General features: G+C 38.6%; 2 protein-coding genes, 1 long non-coding RNA gene and 1 other non-coding gene across 4 annotated transcripts; 2 read left to right on the forward strand and 2 right to left on the reverse strand.

Moving 5' to 3' along the window:
• Window positions 1–612: 612 nt before the first annotated feature.
• On the reverse strand, window positions 613–8,046 carry LOC137184260 (uncharacterized). The gene is made up of 6 exons (XR_010928642.1): window positions 7,628–8,046; window positions 5,817–5,962; window positions 5,552–5,713; window positions 2,613–5,302; window positions 1,728–1,778; window positions 613–1,012 (listed from the first exon to the last, which is right to left on the reverse strand). It is a non-coding gene; the product is annotated as an uncharacterized lncRNA (long non-coding RNA).
• A 50-nt stretch (window positions 8,047–8,096) lies between these two features.
• LOC137185431 (U5 spliceosomal RNA) lies at window positions 8,097–8,210 on the forward strand. The gene has a single exon (XR_010928878.1). It is a non-coding gene; the product is annotated as a U5 spliceosomal RNA (small nuclear RNA).
• A 2,087-nt stretch (window positions 8,211–10,297) lies between these two features.
• Window positions 10,298–12,298, forward strand: LOC137185254 (zinc finger BED domain-containing protein 4-like). The gene has a single exon (XM_067593603.1). It carries the CDS (start codon window positions 10,298–10,300, stop codon window positions 12,296–12,298), a length of 2,001 nt encoding a protein of 666 aa, XP_067449704.1.
• A 1,441-nt stretch (window positions 12,299–13,739) lies between these two features.
• LOC137184261 (SH3 and cysteine-rich domain-containing protein 3-like) lies at window positions 13,740–19,790 on the reverse strand. The gene is made up of 13 exons (XM_067591737.1): window positions 19,458–19,790; window positions 18,383–18,423; window positions 17,750–17,828; window positions 16,847–17,000; window positions 16,630–16,727; window positions 16,439–16,499; window positions 16,170–16,267; window positions 15,917–15,986; window positions 15,595–15,644; window positions 15,369–15,451; window positions 15,131–15,182; window positions 14,847–14,984; window positions 13,740–14,520 (listed from the first exon to the last, which is right to left on the reverse strand). The coding sequence occupies exons 2-13, from the start codon at window positions 18,388–18,390 to the stop codon at window positions 14,413–14,415; spliced, it is 999 nt and encodes a 332-aa protein (XP_067447838.1). The 5' UTR covers window positions 18,391–18,423; window positions 19,458–19,790; the 3' UTR covers window positions 13,740–14,412.
• Between the last annotated feature and the right edge of the window lie 1,210 nt (window positions 19,791–21,000).

Here is a 21,000-nt window from a genome sequence, read left to right on the forward strand (position 1 = left end):
TCTCTCTCTCTCCATCTTTGCAGGGGAATGTATTAAAAGGACAACTGTTCTCCAAACCAGTTTTCTGCTGTATTAGAGGGACGCCCCTTTCCACTTGTTCCACAAAGATGTGAAGATGTGATGAATATCAAAAAATCTATTATGAGCTATACTACACAAATCTTACTTCAAAAACTGATGACACAAAAAACAACAGAAAATGTAACAACCCGAGAATATGAAAGTAATTGTAAGGACAGTAAATAATTAGGTGCATAAGCCTCGCCTATGACAAAAATGGAAATTATAAGGACTAATTCAATTTATAAGGACAGCAGTTATACAACACACAAACATGTCACTGAAGTGACTTGAAGAGTCTAACATGACTTAATAGAATATGGCTTAACATAAACACTAAAATGAAGGCAATGTACATTAAAAGGACACACCTGATGTATGAGTACAAATAGTTTTACACAACAGGTATGCCTTTTCCTTTTACAGTAGTGATCTGTGAGGACCATTTTATAACAAAGGGCTCAGACTGGCATTGTAAACACATAATGCTACAGCCTTGTAATGATAAATGATAAGAACATTCAACCAGATGCAGAAGTCAGTGAACAAAGACTCAAGTTTAATTGTATTTTTTTGTCACAACATGACAATTCTATGTCTCAGATATAAACTTTTAGCTTGAACTATAAGGAGATCTTGAAGAATCTTAAAATCATCCTGCAACAACAAAAAAAAACTTCACCAATGAAAACAAAAATGGCGACTGTTCAGTTTCCACTTTCCTTCCTTATGCCATGATTTCTGACAAAGTCTCTTATGGTTTGAACTGAGCAATTGGCTAGAGCAGGATGCTCAGTAGTCTTGCACTGCAGACACTGAATCATTGTTGCTAGTTTCCCCTTGTTGATGAGATCTTTGAAATGTCTCATCACTGCTGCAACCTCAGCTGGAGGCCATTGCTGCTTTTGTTTCCTCCGAGGATCAAGCCCTTCATCTGCATTTTTGAGAAACGCTAGGAAAAAAAAACAGATTGTAAATGGAAACCCAAACTGTAGGTAAACTAATCATTTTCTTCACATTTATTATGTGATTTATTACATCTTCAACCCATGTTCAGTGTGGCTGCACTGATTTGATGGTTTCCTCTCCTGATACCGAATCTGGTGTCAATATGTAACTGTTATGCCACTTACAGCTTATAAATCTACAACTCCAAAGAAATGTAAATTAATTTTCAATGGCTTCAGAGAATTCTACAGCAAGTGGCCATAAGTCATCCTGAAAGGGACATCGGAAAAGTGGTGGCAATTTCAAGTTGAATGTGTGTGTAAAGGACAATTATTTGACCAAATATAAGTTTAAATCGAAAAAGTGGTTAAGATGAGATGAGAAAGCACAGACTGATGGGTTTAGTTTGGGGACAAGCACCAGCAGATCTTCTTTAATTCAATATCAGGGCTTACATTTGAAACAGTATTACTACTCTGGAGACTGATTTTAGTTTTAAACATTGGTGTTGCTATTGATTAGCATAGAATTACTTTTATAATGATATTCCTAATCATACGCCTAATAATCCCCTCATCTTTGGAGTCATCTGTGAATAGAATATTAAAAATGTTAAAAAGTTAAGAAAAACCCACAACATTCAGTAACATTGATTGGCCCAAAATGCTGTGAATCAAACAATGATTGAGCCACTGGTGGACTGGGATAAAGGGTCGTACCATCTGAGGCCCCTGGAGGTTCCTCAAAGGGTTGCCAGGCTCTCTCCATTCCTGTAGAATGAATTGCATAGCTCACTGTAGGTCATGTACTATATGCAGGTTAGTGTTTATTCAAATCTTTTATAAACTAAACAAAAAAAATCTCCATATGGGCGTAGAACTCTTTATATTTAGCAAGGACTTTTCAGCAGCAAAACAAAACTGCCTGTTTAAGTTATCAATACACAGTGGTGAAACCATTCTCTCACCTTCAAATTGCCTTTCAATCTCACTCTCATTTACTCTCATCTTACTCTTACTCTCAAACAAAGAGCAGATACTCTGCAGCTTGACTTGGCCTTATATCTATACTGTACTGGAACCACTGGCTTGATTAGCAGTATAATCTTCCATGACTAGCTCAGTTGTCCAATCACCATCACTGTTCCCTGTTAACTATTCACTAATTAGCAACCCCTCTGGTACGAGAAACTTTTCTTGAATTATGAATGACTTGTCTTGCTAAATAAAAGAACATGGTGTCTGTATGAATTTGTGCTGCTATTACTGGCTGCATCCTTCCCAACGCACCAGGCAACATCCAACTCACCACTAAAAATACTAATAGTAGGAGAGACAAAATTAATAAATATTAACTTTTTTCATGCTGCACAATCAATGTCTTAAGGACATTACTAATACACAATCTTATAATGCTTGAACTCGAAACTCTACGAATTTTCTGACGAGAAATTTAAAACTGTGGAGCACAGGGGCAAATAAAGGGAAAAAAGTTATGTTTTGCTAAACATCCTTAAGCAATGCTTGTAATCCTAACTTTGATACTAAGCTACAAAATGCATGAAATGACAATCTAACCTAAACTTTTAACAGCAATATATATACCTTCAATCTCTTCAAGTGTTTTTCCTTGAAGATTTTTAAGGGACCCTTTCTCCATAGCAAGAAGTAGTTTTGATATTTTGGCCAGCTGGGTTGTAGCCTCTGGAAGCCTGTAATATTCTCTGTGGACATGAATATCATGGCCAAAGAAGTCGGCAACTTGGTCTGTCACAGCCCGGCTCTAGACTGTGGCAAAAAAGGGAAGTCACACGGGTATCAATAATACAAAAGTAAATTTATTTAACACAAAGTACTCAAAACAAACAAAAGATAACAAGAGGTAGGGTTAGTCTGTAAAATCAGTCATGTAGGGAGTGGATGAGTGAATGTATGCTGTGTGGGTGTTGTGTGGTGAAACAAGAGAAACAGAACCAAAAGCAACACAGGAGTGTGTGGAGGAGAGAAGAGAGGATCTGAACTGGCCGCTTCTGACTTTAGATATGGGGCACCCTGGGCCCAGGTGTGTCCCATCCTGCTAATTGGCGTGCTCAGGAACCTGCCCCTGCAAACAAAGCACAGCAGCAACGAGCACAAAGCAGAGGGGCCGTCACAGGTCCAACTCATGGTTTTTGAGGTTCAGGACCTGGAATAAGGTTGCAACATGTTTGCGTAATGGTTTTGACCTGAGGTGATGTGGATTCTGAGCACCACACTCGTTTGCATATCTCCTTAAACAACAGCGGGGTCTTGTGAATAAAAATGTATTCTCCTCTGGAACCACACATTCTTTTCTTTTGCTTATGAGGTGTGTCAATGAGTCAACCATTTTTCGCCCTCTTTTACCCCTAATTTCCACATGGCTGAAATGTTTACAGAGTTTTTGTTCAAACTTTGTCTGGCCAACAGCAACATCTTTATGGAGGCCAGCTGTGTCCCCTTCGAGGAAGCCCTTTAGTTACATTTGCAACTTCTCCTTCACGTCGTCGGTTGAACAGTATTTTTGCCAAAATTGCTCTGTAAAGTTCACCATCGACTTGTGGTGACGTCATCTTTCCCAGGTTCTCAGACGCTAAACCTGCAGTCTTTTGAAGATGTTGGTGGACACGTTGCATGTCTTCTGTGAAAGGCAGGGTAGATGGTTTGTTAAAGCGCTCCTCACTCAAGGTGGTCAAAGCTGTGTGAGAGACAAGTTCAGACCACTTTGAGGTATACAGTGTTTTAAAAGTCTGGGTTGACTTTTACAGCTCACTGTCTGCCATTAGAGCTCTGCAGTGTATGATGTCACATATCTTTTGCACTGAGTGACCCAACTGCAGTGCGAGGCTTGGCGTTTTGCAGCAGTGCTTTTTTTCATCAAACCAAGACACCTTCTTGACAGCTTGGATCACCAAATGAAAATTTCCCAGTCTTACAGCATAGTGAGTATCTGCCTCTGTTGAAATCTGTTGAAAAAGGGAGAAAATACCATTAAATAACCAGTAAGGCACAACAAGACTGTACCTGTTGATATTTATTGAGTTAACAAAACAATTATCTTTAGAGGAGAATGGTAAAGCTAAACTATTGAAGTACAACATTTATTTTATATTTCAGTAACAAAAGCATGTAGAAGAAAAATATTTGCTTCGTACTGGCGAGTCATCTGACGTTTCTATGTTTTCATGTGACACACCACAAAGCAAAACTATACAATGAGTGTGTTTACATGGACATGAGTATTTGTTGTGATCAGGTTTTTGAAATATCCCGTTTTTCTGTTTGTGCGTGTAAACATCATATCCCGATTTCAGAGTTGAATGTGTTCATCTTATCCAGCCTCTTGAACGGATCAACTGTGCTACACAGCCGGTCGAAGGAAACCCTTCTCATGTGGAAATGTTCCCTCCACTCTGAATCATTGAACTCCATCATGACAACCCTCTCACACCAGTCACAGCTACATATCTTCGCCCACTGCTCCTCTTGTCCTAAGCGTTGGAAAATGTGACAGCCTGACACCGGTCAAAAGACATGTTGAATATTTCTTGTCGCTCTCGTCTCCCATTACTAGTGATAAGGTGGAGATCCATGATGCAATGCTGCTGTGTAATAGTGTTAAGGCTGCTCTAAGACAGAGTGGGCTTGTTTTCAACAGCCACAGAGAAATTAATTTAAGGTTAATGATTACAGGAATGTTGGATTAACGGTTTCAGAATTGCTGCTTTGTGTTTGTAAACATATTACAGGCGCATACGCAAACAGAACACAGTAATCAGTAACTGGATCATGTATACATCAGTGACCAGGATACTAGTATTTATCATGTGTACTGGGATATGCATAATCACATTTCCTTGTGTTCCATGTAAACATCATACACCGAATATGATCAAAACCAGGAAAAGCCTCATAATTGAGATACTTGTGTCCATGTAAACGCGCTCAGTGACTGAACAAAGCTGACTATTCAATATTACTTTACATGGCACACTTGTTGTTTTTGTGTGAGAATACTGTTAAAATTATGGTAAAATCACACAGCAATGTGTTAACTCTTTGTGAAAACCAAGTTTTAATGGTGTTTAATCTCAGTGGCCAGTCAAGAGTCTCCATAGTTGTAGGTTATCTCTTCCCTTGGTCTGATATCCTTGATAGTTAATAAACAGCGATGAGGCTGTCCATCCACAATGATCGTCCTCATTCTGCTGTTTGAGTTTACATGATCATCATTGACGAGTCTCCCTGTGGAGTCAACGTCTTTAGCTGCTTCAACACTGGAATGGCAAAAAATTATGATTACAAAATGTAAAAGTGTAACGACAGAAGCACACTATGCTGAATGAATGAATAAATCACGACAACTGTTAAGACTATTACTATTACTAGTACTACTACTGCTACCACTACTGCTACTGCTACAACTGCTACTAACATTGAGTTGGTGCAAAATAGCAGAGTTTGTTTTTCTAGGTGAAATTAAACTTGCAAACGATGCTGTGAATTAATTATGGCAATACACATACCATATTTTTTCCCATTGCAATGAATTTCCAACATGAAAACCTTCAGGGCATCACGTTACACTCTTAGCCAGTTTTCATATTCCTGTTTGCTTATGACTTCCCCTCAATATTCGATAAGGAAGTCTCCTTTCTGAAAGTGGCGGCAACTAAACACTCCACGACCTAATAAAGAACAGCGGATGTGTCAGAAAAAGTGATGAGATTAAAAAATAATTAAAAGTAGGCCTTTGCTAAAGAATCTTTAACAAATACCTTGGCAACTCACCTTTGAATGAATTAATATTATAATATTTTATATTGAATCCATCCTTGTCCTTATCCAAGGATGAAAAATATGCTGCCTTTTCTTTAGGTTTAATCTTGACTCTCTGTGGCCTCATGGCCGACATCTCATGCTAAAGATGATGATGACTGCAGTAAAGATATAGAAAAAAAAATATGATCAGTTTAACTGTCACAGTTATGTGACAATGTCAATGTCTCCATAAATCTCTCTCTCTCTCTCTCTCTCTCTCTCTCTCACACACACACACACACACACACACACACTCATTTTCACCACCTGGCTGGCCCTTATTATGACTCATCAACCCGGGGAAAGGAGCTCTCAGGCGGGCACAGTTTGACAGCCCTCTGTGCTGTCCCTGCATACTTTAGCCACAGGGAGGCTGACAAAATGACAAGAGCTCTCCAGGAAATATATAAAATTACAGACAAGTCTGCTGAGATTCTGCTGCACCGTCTCACACTATCAGTGGATTTTCAAGCCAACAAATCACTGCAAGTATCAACCAACCAGACAAGTTGTTTTAAAGTGAAACATAATAAGAGCCTGTGGACATACACAGCAAGTCGAGTTTAGTTCAGGTACCTCGAGAAAGCTACTTGGTTAGTTTATTATTTAATCATTTATGATTATTAAAGCACTAATATTGAATGTTTTCCAATTGTACCTCTGTTTTAAAGAGATTTCTGCTAAAATATGCCCCTTGGATAAAATTTTGTTTTTCAATGTGCAATTAAATTGACATTTAAGCGAACCTGTTCTACAGCAAATATGGTAACTGTTACAGCAGCCATTTTTGTTTTGGTCGATAAATGTTGAGGCGGTTAAGACGCAGTAATCATTCCTCCTGTTCATACTGGCTAGTAAGGCTCCAGAAGTTTGAGTTAGTCATATCAAGTGGATATCTGCCACATTTACAGTCCTTTTAGCATCAAATTCCCTTTTTGTGTTTGTGACTGAAGCTTCATATTAGCTTCAGATAAACTTTTAAATACATTTTTGCACAGAAGGAGAACTGTGGATCGTGTCCCCATCACTCACACTGTAAGTGCATTATGAAGGGATCTTCTAATGGTCAGTATGAACAGAAGGAATTATTACAAGAAAAACTTATTTTAATGTTCATTTGGGTTCCTGACTGTTGTTTTAAGACAGACTTGGAAAATTGTGAACCTTAAGTAACGTTCTCCAAGCCAAGGCTGCTGCCATCTTGATTATGGTTCTCAAAAGCAAAGGTTTATATTGCTCACATTTATAAGTATAAATATATGTTACTATTTCAATGCATTTACTTTGGGCAATCATAATTGTGGTGTTGGTAGATTTATATGGCATGATGTGGTTCATACGAAATATTAGAAGACCAACATTATTACGCTACCTGCAGGCCGCCGGCAGAGAAGACTATTTACATCTGATATACCATCGTAACAGAGGAGTCATATAACGAGAATCATTCTGGATGTTGACTGTTTTGGTTTTTTTGTTTTTTCCATCGTTCAGGGCAGGGTTTATATTTATTTGAATTGGCTTCATATGGCCATATGACAATTTATTAATGTCTCGACCATATAATATCATTTTCATCAAGTTTGATAGCAGGCCGTGTTTAGATTGTCGCTGTGCTTTAAAGTCATCGTGTCTTCGTTTCTTTGGTTAAAATGCTGATTTTGTTTAAGATAAACAGAGGGAACATGGACGAGGTACGCTTAGAAATTCTTGTGAAAATGTTAATTTGTTAGGACAGGTTGTCATACAGTGTATAGCCAGCTATAAATGGATAAGAGTACCTGAAAGTAGCCGATAATGAAGTAGAGTACTCGCTTGACTCACTGTGCTGTCGCTATTTTGTTTGCGCATGCGCACGAGTAAATGTCTGTAAACAGGATCGGTAACACTTTCCAACTTGTGTGAAAACACATCACTGTATCGCTGTTTCAGATTCACCTAGTCTTAATGGCGAAAGAAAAAAGTACGTTTCTTAAAATGTTGAAATGATTTTTTCAAAAAACATAGGCGTGGTTAAGGTCACCATATTACCCACAATGCATAGCGCGCGGATGGCAGTTTTAACTTAAACTGCTTTTACTCTTTACTTTATTCGTCACCGACAGCGTTTTGTTACGATTATTGGAGGTTTTTCTATGTGAAGTTTAATCCCACTGAACATTAACCATAGTATTTGTATATATAATGCAACGTAAGTGAGGACGTTAAGGCGGAGAACCGGGTGGGCTGTTTGATAATAGATTATTCAGTACACTCTTGTTTCTCTTCAGATCGTATAAATCTTTCGCCTTTTACTAAAGATTTCCGTGGAGAGGAACAATAAGAGTTTCATCCAATTTTTTGATGCCCTGCGTTTGTGGGGCTTTCTATCTTTGTGAAAAATAAATAAAAAGTGAGTCATTGATCTCCTCTCTTAGAGATACTATAGTGACCGTTTTAATGTCACTACGAAACACATGAGACTTTCCTTCACGATGAGGTGGCGTGTTTGGCTAGTTGTAAATATCGCGTAATTGTTGTATTTTATCAGATTACCAGATTTCATTTAAAAAAAACATCATTTAGACATTTGTGACTAGTCTATCTCGTCACTGCTTTTAAAACAAAACATCAAACAAATATTTTAAAACATAAATTAGTAATAAAAGAATCTACATTACAGAAAGTAAAAATGTAAACAGCCCTCGAAGTTTTCAAGCGCTAAATTAGTTGTATTAAGCATAATTGACCACTAGACGGCAAACTCAAACTACATCACCTCACATTGTACAACATAAAGAACCACATTTAATAAACATATGTCTTGGCTCCTTAAATCCAGTCATGGATGATTTATTTAACACCCTGCTATTATGTGCTGAACTGTCACAGGAGCATCTTTGCACAGCCTGCACCTGGGGTCCTGTCTGGTGTGGTAGATCCTCGCCTCCATTGATCTTTTACTAAGTGTCTGTTCTTGTGCTGCCATGATTAGTGCTTCTGTGCTGTCCTTCAGTCCAGCCTTTTCCAGCCACTAGCAGGATTTCTTGATATCAGCCACTTCTTCTATCTGTTGGTGATACATACCGTATAGGGGCTTGTCCCTCCATGGGGGGGCCTTCTTCCTGATGTGTGTATATATATATGAAGACTATTCTTTGTCTAACTTGTTAACTTTTATTATCTGCCTGTATTGTTTTACTTTTTTATTATTGATTTTGTCTTCACTGTGGGACAGCAGGCAACCTGCTGGAAAAACAGTTTGTAAACTGAGTCAGGCCAACAGCTGGTAATGGTTTTACATTGCCACATGTTATTGCTAAAAATAAAAGAAAAATGAGGGGGGAAAAAGAAAGAAAAATAAGTCATGAATTCTTGCAGACTTTAACTTCAAATTTGAGTACTGATTTTGAGTTTCAGTGATACAAAGGTTGATTCTTCTTTTGTTTAACCATGTTGAAATATCCTGCACAGAACAGTGAGTTTGACATTTTAAATGACAAATTTAAATGTGACATTTCAATTGACAATTTTATATCATATAAATGTTCACATCACCATACCAAGAAAGAATTAAAACATACAAACCCCCCACTATATCAACTTTTTAGTTTCTGCAGCAGCCTGACATACATGTATCTCACTGAGGTCCCTTTTTTCACTAGATGAACCATTTTAAGTTGTTGCCATGGGTTACATTATATTATTACATAGTATATCAATTTGATTGCATATCGATTACATATCGACATAAAAATATTGCTTAAAGGAACTTGAAACTAATTCAAAATGTAAAAAATGGCATGCATGACTATGACGTGTGGATGGGGTTGAAAGTGAGTAGCTGCATTTCACCAAATCGCCTATAGGGGGCAGAAAGACCCGGCGGTGTAAAGTCAGCAGGAAAGAGGAAGAATACTTTCGGGAAAAGAAGAAGCAAAACAGTATTAATTTAATTTTGTTCTCATTTGCTTCCTTTATAATTATGTAATCATGACTATCGTATTTATTGTTTTGATTATAATCCTTTGTTTGATAGAAGTTTTGGAGGGAGGCTTTAGTCCGCACTCCAGATCAGTGGGCGGCGGTAATGCGCCCGGAAGCTGTTTGCCAACCGCCAATAAAACCAAAAGAAGAAGAAGAAAGCAAAACAAAATGTCGAATTTCATCTGAAACAGGAGAGCGCTCGTCCTCTGGCACAATCAGGCTGTAGCAGGGTGTTTTTCTCATTCTTGGATTTACAGTAAACATCTCTGACAGTCAGAGTCGTTCGTCCTGAGAGAAGGAGCCCTCACAGAAACAATAAACTCTGAATTATCACACGTTTTGAGACCCGTGGACTCCTGGACCAGAAAGGAGAAGTCGACCAGATGAGATAGATCCACGTCTAAAATCTTATGATCGTGTAAGGTGCAGATCATTATTGTAGTTAGAAGAAGGCTACTAGTATCTGTCCTCAGTTGAGACCAGTCATGGATGCTGATGATGTCGTAAAGACTGAAGACTTAACAGAGTTTGACAGTAGTACTGCTGCTGCTGCTGCTACTGCTGCTGCCGATGAGGATGATGATCAACAACACATGGCTGGCACACCACCGACGAAAAAGCAAAGGAGGAATAAGAGTGTTATCTGGAAATATTTTACCATCTGTGATAATGATTTCACCAAGGTGGTGTGCAACTTATGCAAGAGAGTTGTGAGCAGAGGCAAGGATTTAGCACATCTCACCACCAGTGCCATGCACAATCATATGCACTACAAACATCGCAATGTGGTAGGCATCCGTACCATCCAGAGTGGCAAGAGATCACAGCCAAACCCTTCCTATCCCGCCTTACCAACAAATCACTCAATAAACCAGGAAATCACTGAAAGTGTGGGCGAGATGATCTGCATGGATCTTTTGCCATATTCATTTGTGGAGAACAAAGGTTTCTGTAAACTCATGACTGTGGTGGCTCCTCATTACACACTTCCTAAAGGCATTCACTTCAGCCACAAAGTTGTACCACAACTGCACCAAAGAATGAAAGCTAAAGTTAAAGACAGCCTTGAGAATATTGAGGGCAATGTTGTGCATTGCACAGCTGACATTTGGAGCAGAAAGTTCTCAACCAGCTCGTACCTGTCTCTTACAGGACATTGGATTGTACAGAATACATCAGGGTTTGTGGCTGTGACACACAAACGCGTCAGCGCATTGCTGAATATGAAAGTCATCGATACAGAGCACACTGCAGCACATATCTTGCAGCACCTCCAGGAGCTTGTTGAAGACTGGCAAACTATGGTACCACACAGATTTACTGTTGGCTTCTTTGTCACTAACAACACATGCAACATGGTGAAAGCCATGTCAGAAAGCGGCTTTGAGCACGTTAGATGCATGGCTCACTCCCTACACTTGATTGTAACAGCCGCTATTGAAGAGTGCCATGGTGTAGTTAGTGTAATTAACACAGCGAGACAAATCACCAACACTGTGCATATGTCAAATAAAGCCTTAGCTAAGCTGCATGAGATGCAGGAGCAACTTGGCCTCACTGTGGCTGCCTTAATTCATGACATGCCAACCAGGTGGAACACTGCGTTGTTCATGCTGCAGCGCCTGCTGGAGCAGAAGGAGGCACTGATTGCCATGGCCAAAGTGATGAACCTTGGTGGGTCTGTTTCAGAGCATCAGTGGACTTTGATGGAGGCCATAGTGACAGTGCTGGAGCCATTTGAAGAAGCAACACGCACAGTGTGCCAAGATGAGACATCTATCTCCTCTGTGATCCCCTGCATCCAGGCCCTCAGAGCCTCACTGACTGAACTTTTAGCAAATAAGGACGTGAGCGATCTATTAGAGACTCGCAAACTAGTTGTCTCACTGCAGACCCACCTTGAGGAACACTTTCAACATGTCTTTGATATGCCCATCAACACCTATTTCAAAGCCACTCTCTTAGACCCCAGATTTAAGATCATGCCCATGGCGCTGCTCAGCAAGCTGGATTATGACAGGCTGAAAGGTGCTGTGGCGCTGGAGGTTGAGGAGGTGTTAGACCAGGACGGCATGCTTTCAGCAGGTGAGGCGGGTCCTTCATCAGGTGGGCTGCTAGAATCAGACGGCACCAGCAGCAAGCCAGCGAGCCTTTTCTGGGGTGCAATGCAGAGTCTTACCGCAAATAACACAGCATCACTGTCAAAGACAGTGACAGCATCATGTTTAGTGGAGAACTACCTAGCAGAGGGCAGCACCCAGTCACTCTCCTCAGACCCAGTGATTTCCTACTGGTCAGCAAAGATGGCACAATGTCCCGCACTGGCTCGGGTGGCCATCAAATATTTGGCCTGCCCACCGACAAGCGTCTCCTCCGAGAGGCTCTTGAACACAGCGAGAGATGTTGTTGGTGCTGATTACAGACTTCTCCCTGTCCACGTGCCGCAGCTGGTTTTCACCAAGTACAATTTGGGGAAATTTGAATAACTGTGTTCTCATGTCTGAAATATGCTGTACTTTGTCTTATAGATGCTCCTCTGTTTGACATGTTATCGCTGAAACCTTGAATTAAGAGTGCATAAAGATAGAAACTCGTATGCGTAGAGAGAAAATATATGAATAAAGCTGGATTTACAGTCTTAAGTTCACTTTGGGATGCAAAAGAGCTGGTTCTGATACTAGAGTAAGCCGTTTTAAACTCTGGAGAGATGTATGCAACCTTTCCAAGCTAGACTTCTTGTGTTATTTATGTTTCATGCTTGTTGTCTCCATGAATGAGGTGAAAATAATCTTCTGCATGCTCCATAGAAACTTTTCACCAACCCTTTTTGGGCACCTTGTCATCAGACACTGGATCTTTCACAGAGAATTTTTTTATTTTATTTTTTGTATTTTTAATTTGTAAGCCTTGGTTGTATTTTATCACTTAGTGTTTTTTACTCATAACACTATGTGGCATATTATATTTTGTTAGATGTGTTGCAATAAAAAATAAAAAAAAACAACATGAGATTTTGTGTTTGTTTGAACTGTTCCCTGTATTTCTTTAAAGTCGTGGCCATCATAAGATTAGGGGAAAACTGAAGGAGGAAGGAGATATCAGTAAAAGTATGGAGAAAAAAATGTAAATAGATGCAAATTATATTTCATTAATAAGGATATTTGCAGCTGGGTAACATGATTTTGTCCAGAGTTAATAATCACACACTAAATCCAACCTGGATCTGATACAACTGGAGTTGAGCTTCTAGTCTAAACACAGTAAATGATGTGAGCTCAAACTCCAGTGCAGGTTAGGTTATATACTTCAGTGACCTGGATTACTTCAATGTCAAGTGGCACTATAAGCTACTGCACATATTGCATGACTGTGTAATGTTAGGCCCATCTCGACCAGCCCAGTTTAGCCAATTTGCAGATAAGAGTTAGAGAAAGTCAAAGGTCCAGATCTGAAAAAAAAAATAATTGTAAGGAAAGTGCAACCACTTCTGATAAGGAAACATTTGTTCCAGCAAATTGACAGCAAATTCCATCAAGAGAGGTTCCTCTGCATCTCACTCTTTTAAAATAAAATCTCCCCTTTTGGGGAACATTTTAAATAAAGTTTCATAGACAGCTTTTAAGTGCACTTCAGGTTTAATAGAAAGATTTATACTCTAAGCATGCAGCTAATTTTATCAGCAGCAATTAGTGCAAACATTTGAAACCATTTTGAGAAGTATTGCAGGGTTTCTTTGTCATACAGTTTTTCTTCAGTTCTTCAAGATCACATGTGGAATTATGTACAAACCAAATCTAGGAAATGTTCTCTGCACTTTGTCAATATAAAGTTGTGTACATGTTCAAACGGCTTGGCTTGGAAGCTTCTACAGTATTGATCAATTAATCAGTATTAATCTAACTGTAAAGGATAAAGGAGCCTTGCAAATGGTAACCAACACACCATTAAATATTTTATTAGACAACACATTATACTATACTTACATTTTTTCATACACTCATTAGTTTCCAATTTGCTGTCTTATTTATCAGAGTTTTCTTTTTGGTCAAGCTTTACTGCTTCAAGATATAACAGAAGCTCTCATTGTCCACTTCTTTTAAATGATGTATTGTCAAACTAATGCAGAAATTTACTGATGCATTTCTCAAATCTTGCAGTAAGCCTCTGTAAATTGTCACCTTCATATCCATTTACAAACTGCTTCACAACCTTTTACAAGACTCTCCAGGTTCTCTCTACCTCTTCTCAGTCCTAGCTATTATCAGCAAGTAGTAACTGATCCTTTGTATTACTATGCTAGTCACAACAAAGCCAATACATCTCCTGATTGTCTCTTATCAACTTACAAATGTACGTATTAATGAAAAGGTTTTCAAGCTATGAAATCATCTCTTTTCTAATGCTCCACTTTTTATCAAAGGCACAAATACAGCAAATCCACCTCTGCTGTGACGGACACCATAAGAGCAAATCTAGATACTTTTGAGGGTAACATATATAGAAAATTGTTGAAAGAGGATCTCTCAAACAGTGAGATCTCTGATATTTGTGCTGATATTTAAAGTGTTTTTTCTGGCCCTTTCACTGTGTATCATGGTTTTTATGTCACAGTGATCTCCTCTAGCAGGTCAGCAGGGAAGTAGCCCAGCTTGCGTCCAGTGCTGACCTTCAAGTAGCCGCCTTTTTCATCTCCTTTCTTCACCACAATCTGAAACACAGAGTGACACAGCACACCCCAACAGGTCAGTATCAGTATTATGTTGAAACACTCTCGCAAAGACCCCTGCAGATTGATAAATGCACCATTTGTGTGTGCTGAACTTGAGGGTACAACAGTTATTTTGTTAGTAAAACACTGAAGAGATTAGCAATGTTCTTGGACAGCAGGACGTTGTGCTAAGTATGTTACAACTCCATTAGTGAGCTCTAAAGACAAAAACATTGTACAGTGTTTGTGCAAAATCCGATGAGAGATTGTTGCCTGTTCAGTTATGCACACGCTAATAAATATAAACTACACACAAGTGCAATTACCTGATCTTTCTTCAGTGTGATTTGTCCCATCTCTCTGTTCCCTACAAAAGAGCGAGTCACCTTGAAAACTCTTTCCGATGCGCGCACTTTTATGAGGTAGTTGGTGGGGAAATAGCCCGTCTTCTCCCCCATCTTTCCCTGAAAATAGAGCGAGCAGACTCTGAGTTCATCCTCAGCAGAAACTTTAAAGAACTAGAACAAGGAAGGATTGGGTCGAACATGGTTTACTGAAGACTAAAAGAACAAAGTTAAATGTTCAGATGAAGGCTAAAAGTTTGACTCACCCTCCACCACTCTTCATTGGAGTCATCCAGCACTGTGATCCGATCACCAGGGCTAACACACAAACACAAATTAAATGTCTTTTACTGCTGCTTTTTGTTTAATGATTACAAAAATCAAAATGAAAAAAATGTAGTGGTGTGTTATGAAAGTAAATTTAATTGAATAAATATAATAATTAATACTTATACTGTATGTAATTACTGCATGTGGGGACGTGTTTGTGTCTTTCAAACGTACTGGAAGTCAAGGTCGTCTTTCTCTATGGCCTTGAAGCGGTAGAGAGCCAGGTAATAGTGGGACTGTGAGAATGTGCCTTTACTCTGTTGACGAAACAGCACAGATTCTGCTGTAAATGATGACTGATTTATAACAAAAATATGTGCACATCCAGTATTACAGCTGGTAGATCAGGGCCTTTGTCCTCTGGAGCTGCTTAAGAGTAAAACTGAACACTTTTTCTCACCTTGTCATCTGCTTTGTCTCCTCCTTTCTCCTTCTTATCATCAGGCTTCCCTGTATGAACATCAGACATCAGAGTCATCAATAAAGTCTGTGCCTTGTGATGAAGGATTTAAATCCAGTAACTTAGAAATGAATAACAAATCATTTCATGTTTTTTTCTCACTTTTTGGGTAGGTAATTTTCTCTTTTTCTCTGAACTTTAAAGCATTTTCACGACATAAAATATCTTCTGAAATTATTTTATTTAACCACATAGTAATATGTTCGAATTGTGTAATTATTATGAGCCCAACTAGCAGAGTAACCATCATATTTCTCTGTACCTTCTCCTCCCTCTTCATTCTCTTTGGGCTGATGGTTCTCCTCTTCCTCTTCCTCCATCATCACCATCATCTTGAGGATACACATTGTAAACATCAGCATCATACACAAGTATATTTTTTGACTATGTATTAACATAATACTTCAAACCCTTTTAAGAGATTGTATTTGCTTTAATAGTCAGGATTCATTCACTGGTGTCAGTGAATCAATTTTAGTTTACATGATGTCATTAAAAATATATTGTTCGCTCACATTTTTCTTGTCATTTTCATTCTTTTTGCGCTCCTTATTTGCCATGATGACTCCGACCCGCAGGGTGTCAAAGACTGGGTCGTGAAGGTTTGGGTTGTCTGGTGGAGGATAGAATAGTTAGACAGATCATTAAATAATAGTACAAATAATTAAAGTGTACACTTTCACACATAGACTTTACTCTTTCACGAACAATAAATGAACAGATTAAAAGGTTAAGAAACTTAGATATACAGGACACATTTTCATTCAGCATTCGGTGGACTCACTTGGATCTGGTTGGTCACTGCCATACAAGGGGGAGCTGTAGGCCCTTCTGAAGCCAGGCGGCTATAGGGAACAAATAGAGAACACAATGTTTCAATGTTTCAGGACATTTTTAGTCATGAATATCACCAGGGGTAAAATAATATGGACTCTTCATACATATAGTGGCTATTGCACTGCAAATAGGACTCACAATTTTGCCAAAGCATCTCTGGAACTCAACATAGGACTGACATGAATGGTGGATGTTGGTCTTGCAGTTTTTACACCTCAGAGCAAACTTGTTGTTCACTGAAAATTAGGCAAAGGAACAGCAACGGGGCCTATCAGAAACCAAGACTGAAGCGTATAAATAGCTCATTTATAAGAAAGAATCGTGTGATGTTGTTGATGTAATTTCCAATACATACAGACTATCATGCGAGCGCAGACGTCACAGAACTTGGGTTTCTTGCAGTAGTGGTCCTTGAACTTGTGGGGTTTGTCGTTGACACGGACAATGGGCTCTTCTGGTTCTGGTTCCTTCTCTTCCACCTCCACCTCCTCTTCATATATGAAATAGACCTGGAGACACAACAAGACATATCTCAGCCATTTCAAAAACACAATCCATGATCATCGTTTTGATGCTTTGCAGGAAGCTGCCTGCAGAGGGGAAGAAATTTTATAATGTGGATTAAGTCCATGTGAATAATATTGTATGTATGGAAAATTGCATTGTTTAAACAAAACAATGCAATCATCAGAAAGGGACAGTAATAAATCATTTTTTGACTATTTGTCTATTTTGATATCCCTGTCATGTAAAATCAGTGTGTAAATTCAACATTGTGAGTTTTGTTGTATAAAATTTGTTGTGCTAAAACATTGATACACCAGAAAAAATGACCATTCCAGAGTCTATAATTTATGTATAGTTTGCACATTTTCTTCTTGCAGAAAGACCATACAACCAAAATCATACATGAGCACTATCATTAAAGTGTTGTTTAACGTATTTTTAAGTATAACTGTGGTGTACTATTCTAAGGATGTGGCCATACAGGTTTTTTTATACCATATGATGTTTGAAAAGATTTGCATTGTTCAGCCTTATATTCCACTTTATAGCGTCTAAATAGTCACATGTAGTTCATCAGCCAGCAGTGTTATGTTAACCCACAGGGGGGAATAAAAGACAGAAACACTTAAGTCAGGGCTCGTGTTTTTCCGATCAATGCCGCACTGCGTTCCTGTGCCAGCTGGTGGCTATTTTAAACTGCCCGGGAATGGCACCTCTAACAGTGGGGGTTTGACATGGTCCTGTCACTCACAGTGTCTCCATCCTCCCTCACTACGTTGTCAGGAACTGGAGGGTTGTCATGGATATCCACAGAGTTTTTGTCATCCTCTCTAACACACGCACACACATATAAAGAAAAGAACACAAAGCCACAAGTGAGATCAGGTCACGCAGCTACACGTCATCACTTTCATGTGAAAAGTTGTAACTTGTTTTTTTTCATTTGAAATCTTATTTTCTGTAGGTGAACACTTAAAACTTTAACGATGTTAAAAACACAACATGTCAACATGAATATTATAAAAGCTGGAGTTACAAGGTTTCCATCGGACATGATGTGACTGACAGGCTTTGTGCCAGTGTCAAATTGCCATTCCACCTTAAAATAGTTGAGTGTTGATTATTTACTCTGGGAGACTCATGTGATACAGTTTGTCAAAAGAACATGGAGTTGCTTCATCATCATTGTATCTGACGATAGAAAAACTCAGAAAATTAAAGTGTTTTCTGAGGTTTTTGTGCTTTTCAGCCTCAGCTGATGCAAAATTTAGTTCACTTCAAGAGACTTGCGGAGATGTTGAGGAGGTGCATGCAGGCAAACTAGGACAAACAATATATGTTTTATTGCACATGTAATTTAACTAATTTAAGGAATTATACTCACTGGTCCATGATGTTGGGTGGACAATATCAGCACTGCCCCACCTACAAAGACAGATGTATTTAGTTTTCTCTCAAGCTAATTATTGTGAAAAGTTTTGCAACAATTAATAAAAATTAATGATATCATGGTTAAATTAAGGGTTAAAGGATTTTGTCTCATGTGTTTTTGAAGCAGCACAGTTGCCCAAAAAAACAAACAAAAAAAACAACAGTAAATTGTGTAGGTCATGCTCCTAGAAAAGACTGTGAATCAAGAACTAAACCTCTGTCTTCCTCAAATAACAAATACAATATAAAAATATTTTTCTTATACTGTGTCTTTTCTCATATAAACTGTCATGTGCCAGTACTGGTAAAAATCAACAAGCACCACAAGCCATTTGTGCATCTTTCATACAAACACAAATAGACAGCAAATTACAGTAGGTGATATTTAGCATTTGCTATTTATTTGTCATGTATAGAGGTTGGCCTTCACATGGCAGCCAGTCAAAATGTATTAAATTGATTTTGGCTCAGTATTTATCATCCTTTACATCTATAAGAGGATAATAATAATAAAAAAAAACTTACAGAAGAATTACATATGATATTTGTGATTTGGAAACTAGATTGGTTCAAACATTGCTGTTTCAGCGACACAAACGTGTTCTGTGAACGCACAACAGATGGATGTATTCTTGTGTCTGTATGAACACGACATAAAAAGTTACATGTAGCTATGCACTTGCAAACACACACACACACACACACACACACAGTGCACTTGTCCACTTGACCCAAACTATTCTAGGTTTGTGAAATTCAATCTCATCACAGCTAAATGTGGCTGCCTTTGCCAGTCAGGGAAAGAAGAGAAAAGTTTCAGAAAGTGTAACAGAAGTAAAAATCAATCTTCATGAATCGGTACAAACATTCTCAATATGGAAATTGTTCAACTAATATTCCAAAGCTGATGCAACTTACCGTAACCCACTAAAAGTAAATTGAATAAAGTGACTGACTTTAACACTTTTACGGCGCTGCAACATTTTGCAACAGAATAACATAAACTGAAAACTTAAAATGTGACATACCTGTTGTCAAAATCCACACAGATAGCAGAAGAAATCCAGTGGGTGGGTAAATCTCTGAATGAGTTCTTCACCCGCTGGCGATGACTGAAGCGCTGTATGGTCAGTGGATCTGAGTCTAACAAACCAGCTGTCCTCACTTTAGGCCCTCAGGATTCTGTGTCCAGCACAGTCTGGGCCCCTTTCTTTATTCCCTCTACAGTCCCTTTTAGGTGATTTTCCAAAGTGATTTCAGGCTCAGCGTGTGAGCATATGTCTGTAATTGTGTACTTATCTGTGATTTTGTATGTGTATTTGTATGTGTGTTTATGTGCGTGCCAAGCTGAGCACTCATGTGTCAAGATGACTGTTTTGGACAGCTGGCGGACGTCGGACTGAGCACCGATGACGAGGGGAAATCAGATACTTTCTCTCCCTGTCTTCTTCACACACATACAGTATACACACCTCTTTCCCCTTGTCCCACTTTTTCACAGACAACAGGGACACACACAGAGATACACACAGGCATTGCTGCTCATTGTCCTTTTATCCCTTGGATACCAAACAGAAACAATAACAATGCACAAACCTGTGTGTCACCTTATCATTAAACATCTCATCAGATAATTTTAGTTCAGGACTGCAGATACAATTCAAAACAATAAGGTCATGTCCTCAGCAATAAATCTGGTCATTTGGGGGCTTGAATGAGCTGCGGTTTATATTCTACAGTTACACACATACGTATGTTGTTTCCTTAAGGCTGCTTCTGATATTTTTTCAACTAAATATAAAAAAATGATTTACACCATCATGAATTGAGATAGAATTTATGGAAATCGAAAAGGTAAACAAGTAAATAAAATGCAAAATGCTTTTGAATTCTTTGGTGACTGGTCAAAGAATTCACAGAGTGACTTTTTATACTTGACTTCTTTTTTTTCTAAAATCATGGCTACTGCCCTGTTTATGGGATATGCTATATTGTGCTGTGCACTTAGACTTGACCAAGACCTGTTTCATTTTTCTGTCTACACCTAAAATACCTCATAAATGGAGTGTGAGTGTTGTATTAACTCATCTTCATCATATCTTTAAAACTCTTAAAGACTCTTAACTCTTAAAGCCTTACAACATGAGTCATGGGGTCACTAAAATCAAAAGGTTATTTTTTTTCATGTAAGGAGCATGAATTTGCAAATTCTAAATATGTTGTGTGTTCACAACTAATGGCTCACCTGAAAACTGAAGGTTTGTTCTTGCAGTGACATAAAAGGTAAGGCATCAGGTCACCAAATGAACTGTCAAGGGGTCCTGCAGGGGCAAAAATGATCTGTGGGCCCCTCCTGAACTCCCTGTCTCCCTCTGTTTGTGCATTGTTTATATATTAGTTAGTAATTAGTGATTACCTTATTGGTTTCTTAATATATACGGACCATGCAAGCAACATACAAACTGAATTAATAACAGCATTAAACAATATTTTATGTCATGGCCTCAAGATTATGTAGGCCTAATAATGCAGCTGTCACCTTAAGGCCCTTATCATTTCAGTTTATATTTT

Source organism: Thunnus thynnus, chromosome 6 (genome assembly GCF_963924715.1).
Source record: "Thunnus thynnus chromosome 6, fThuThy2.1, whole genome shotgun sequence".
In the NCBI taxonomy this organism is placed as follows: Eukaryota; Metazoa; Chordata; class Actinopteri; order Scombriformes; family Scombridae; genus Thunnus; species Thunnus thynnus.

What these genes read in the sequence shown, in the direction of transcription:
- LOC137185254 (XM_067593603.1), top strand. Translation starts at nt 10,298, where the DNA reads ATGGATGCTGATGATGTCGTAAAGACTGAAGACTTAACAGAGTTTGAC.
- LOC137184261 (XM_067591737.1), bottom strand. An exon ending in AGAGATGCTTTGGCAAAATT is followed by an intron (nt 16,500 to 16,629) that starts GTGAGTCCTATT and finishes TGTTCCCTATAG; the next exon opens with CCGCCTGGCTTCAGAAGGGC. An exon ending in GAATGAAGAGGGAGGAGAAG is followed by an intron (nt 15,645 to 15,916) that starts GTACAGAGAAAT and finishes ATGTTCATACAG; the next exon opens with GGAAGCCTGATGATAAGAAG.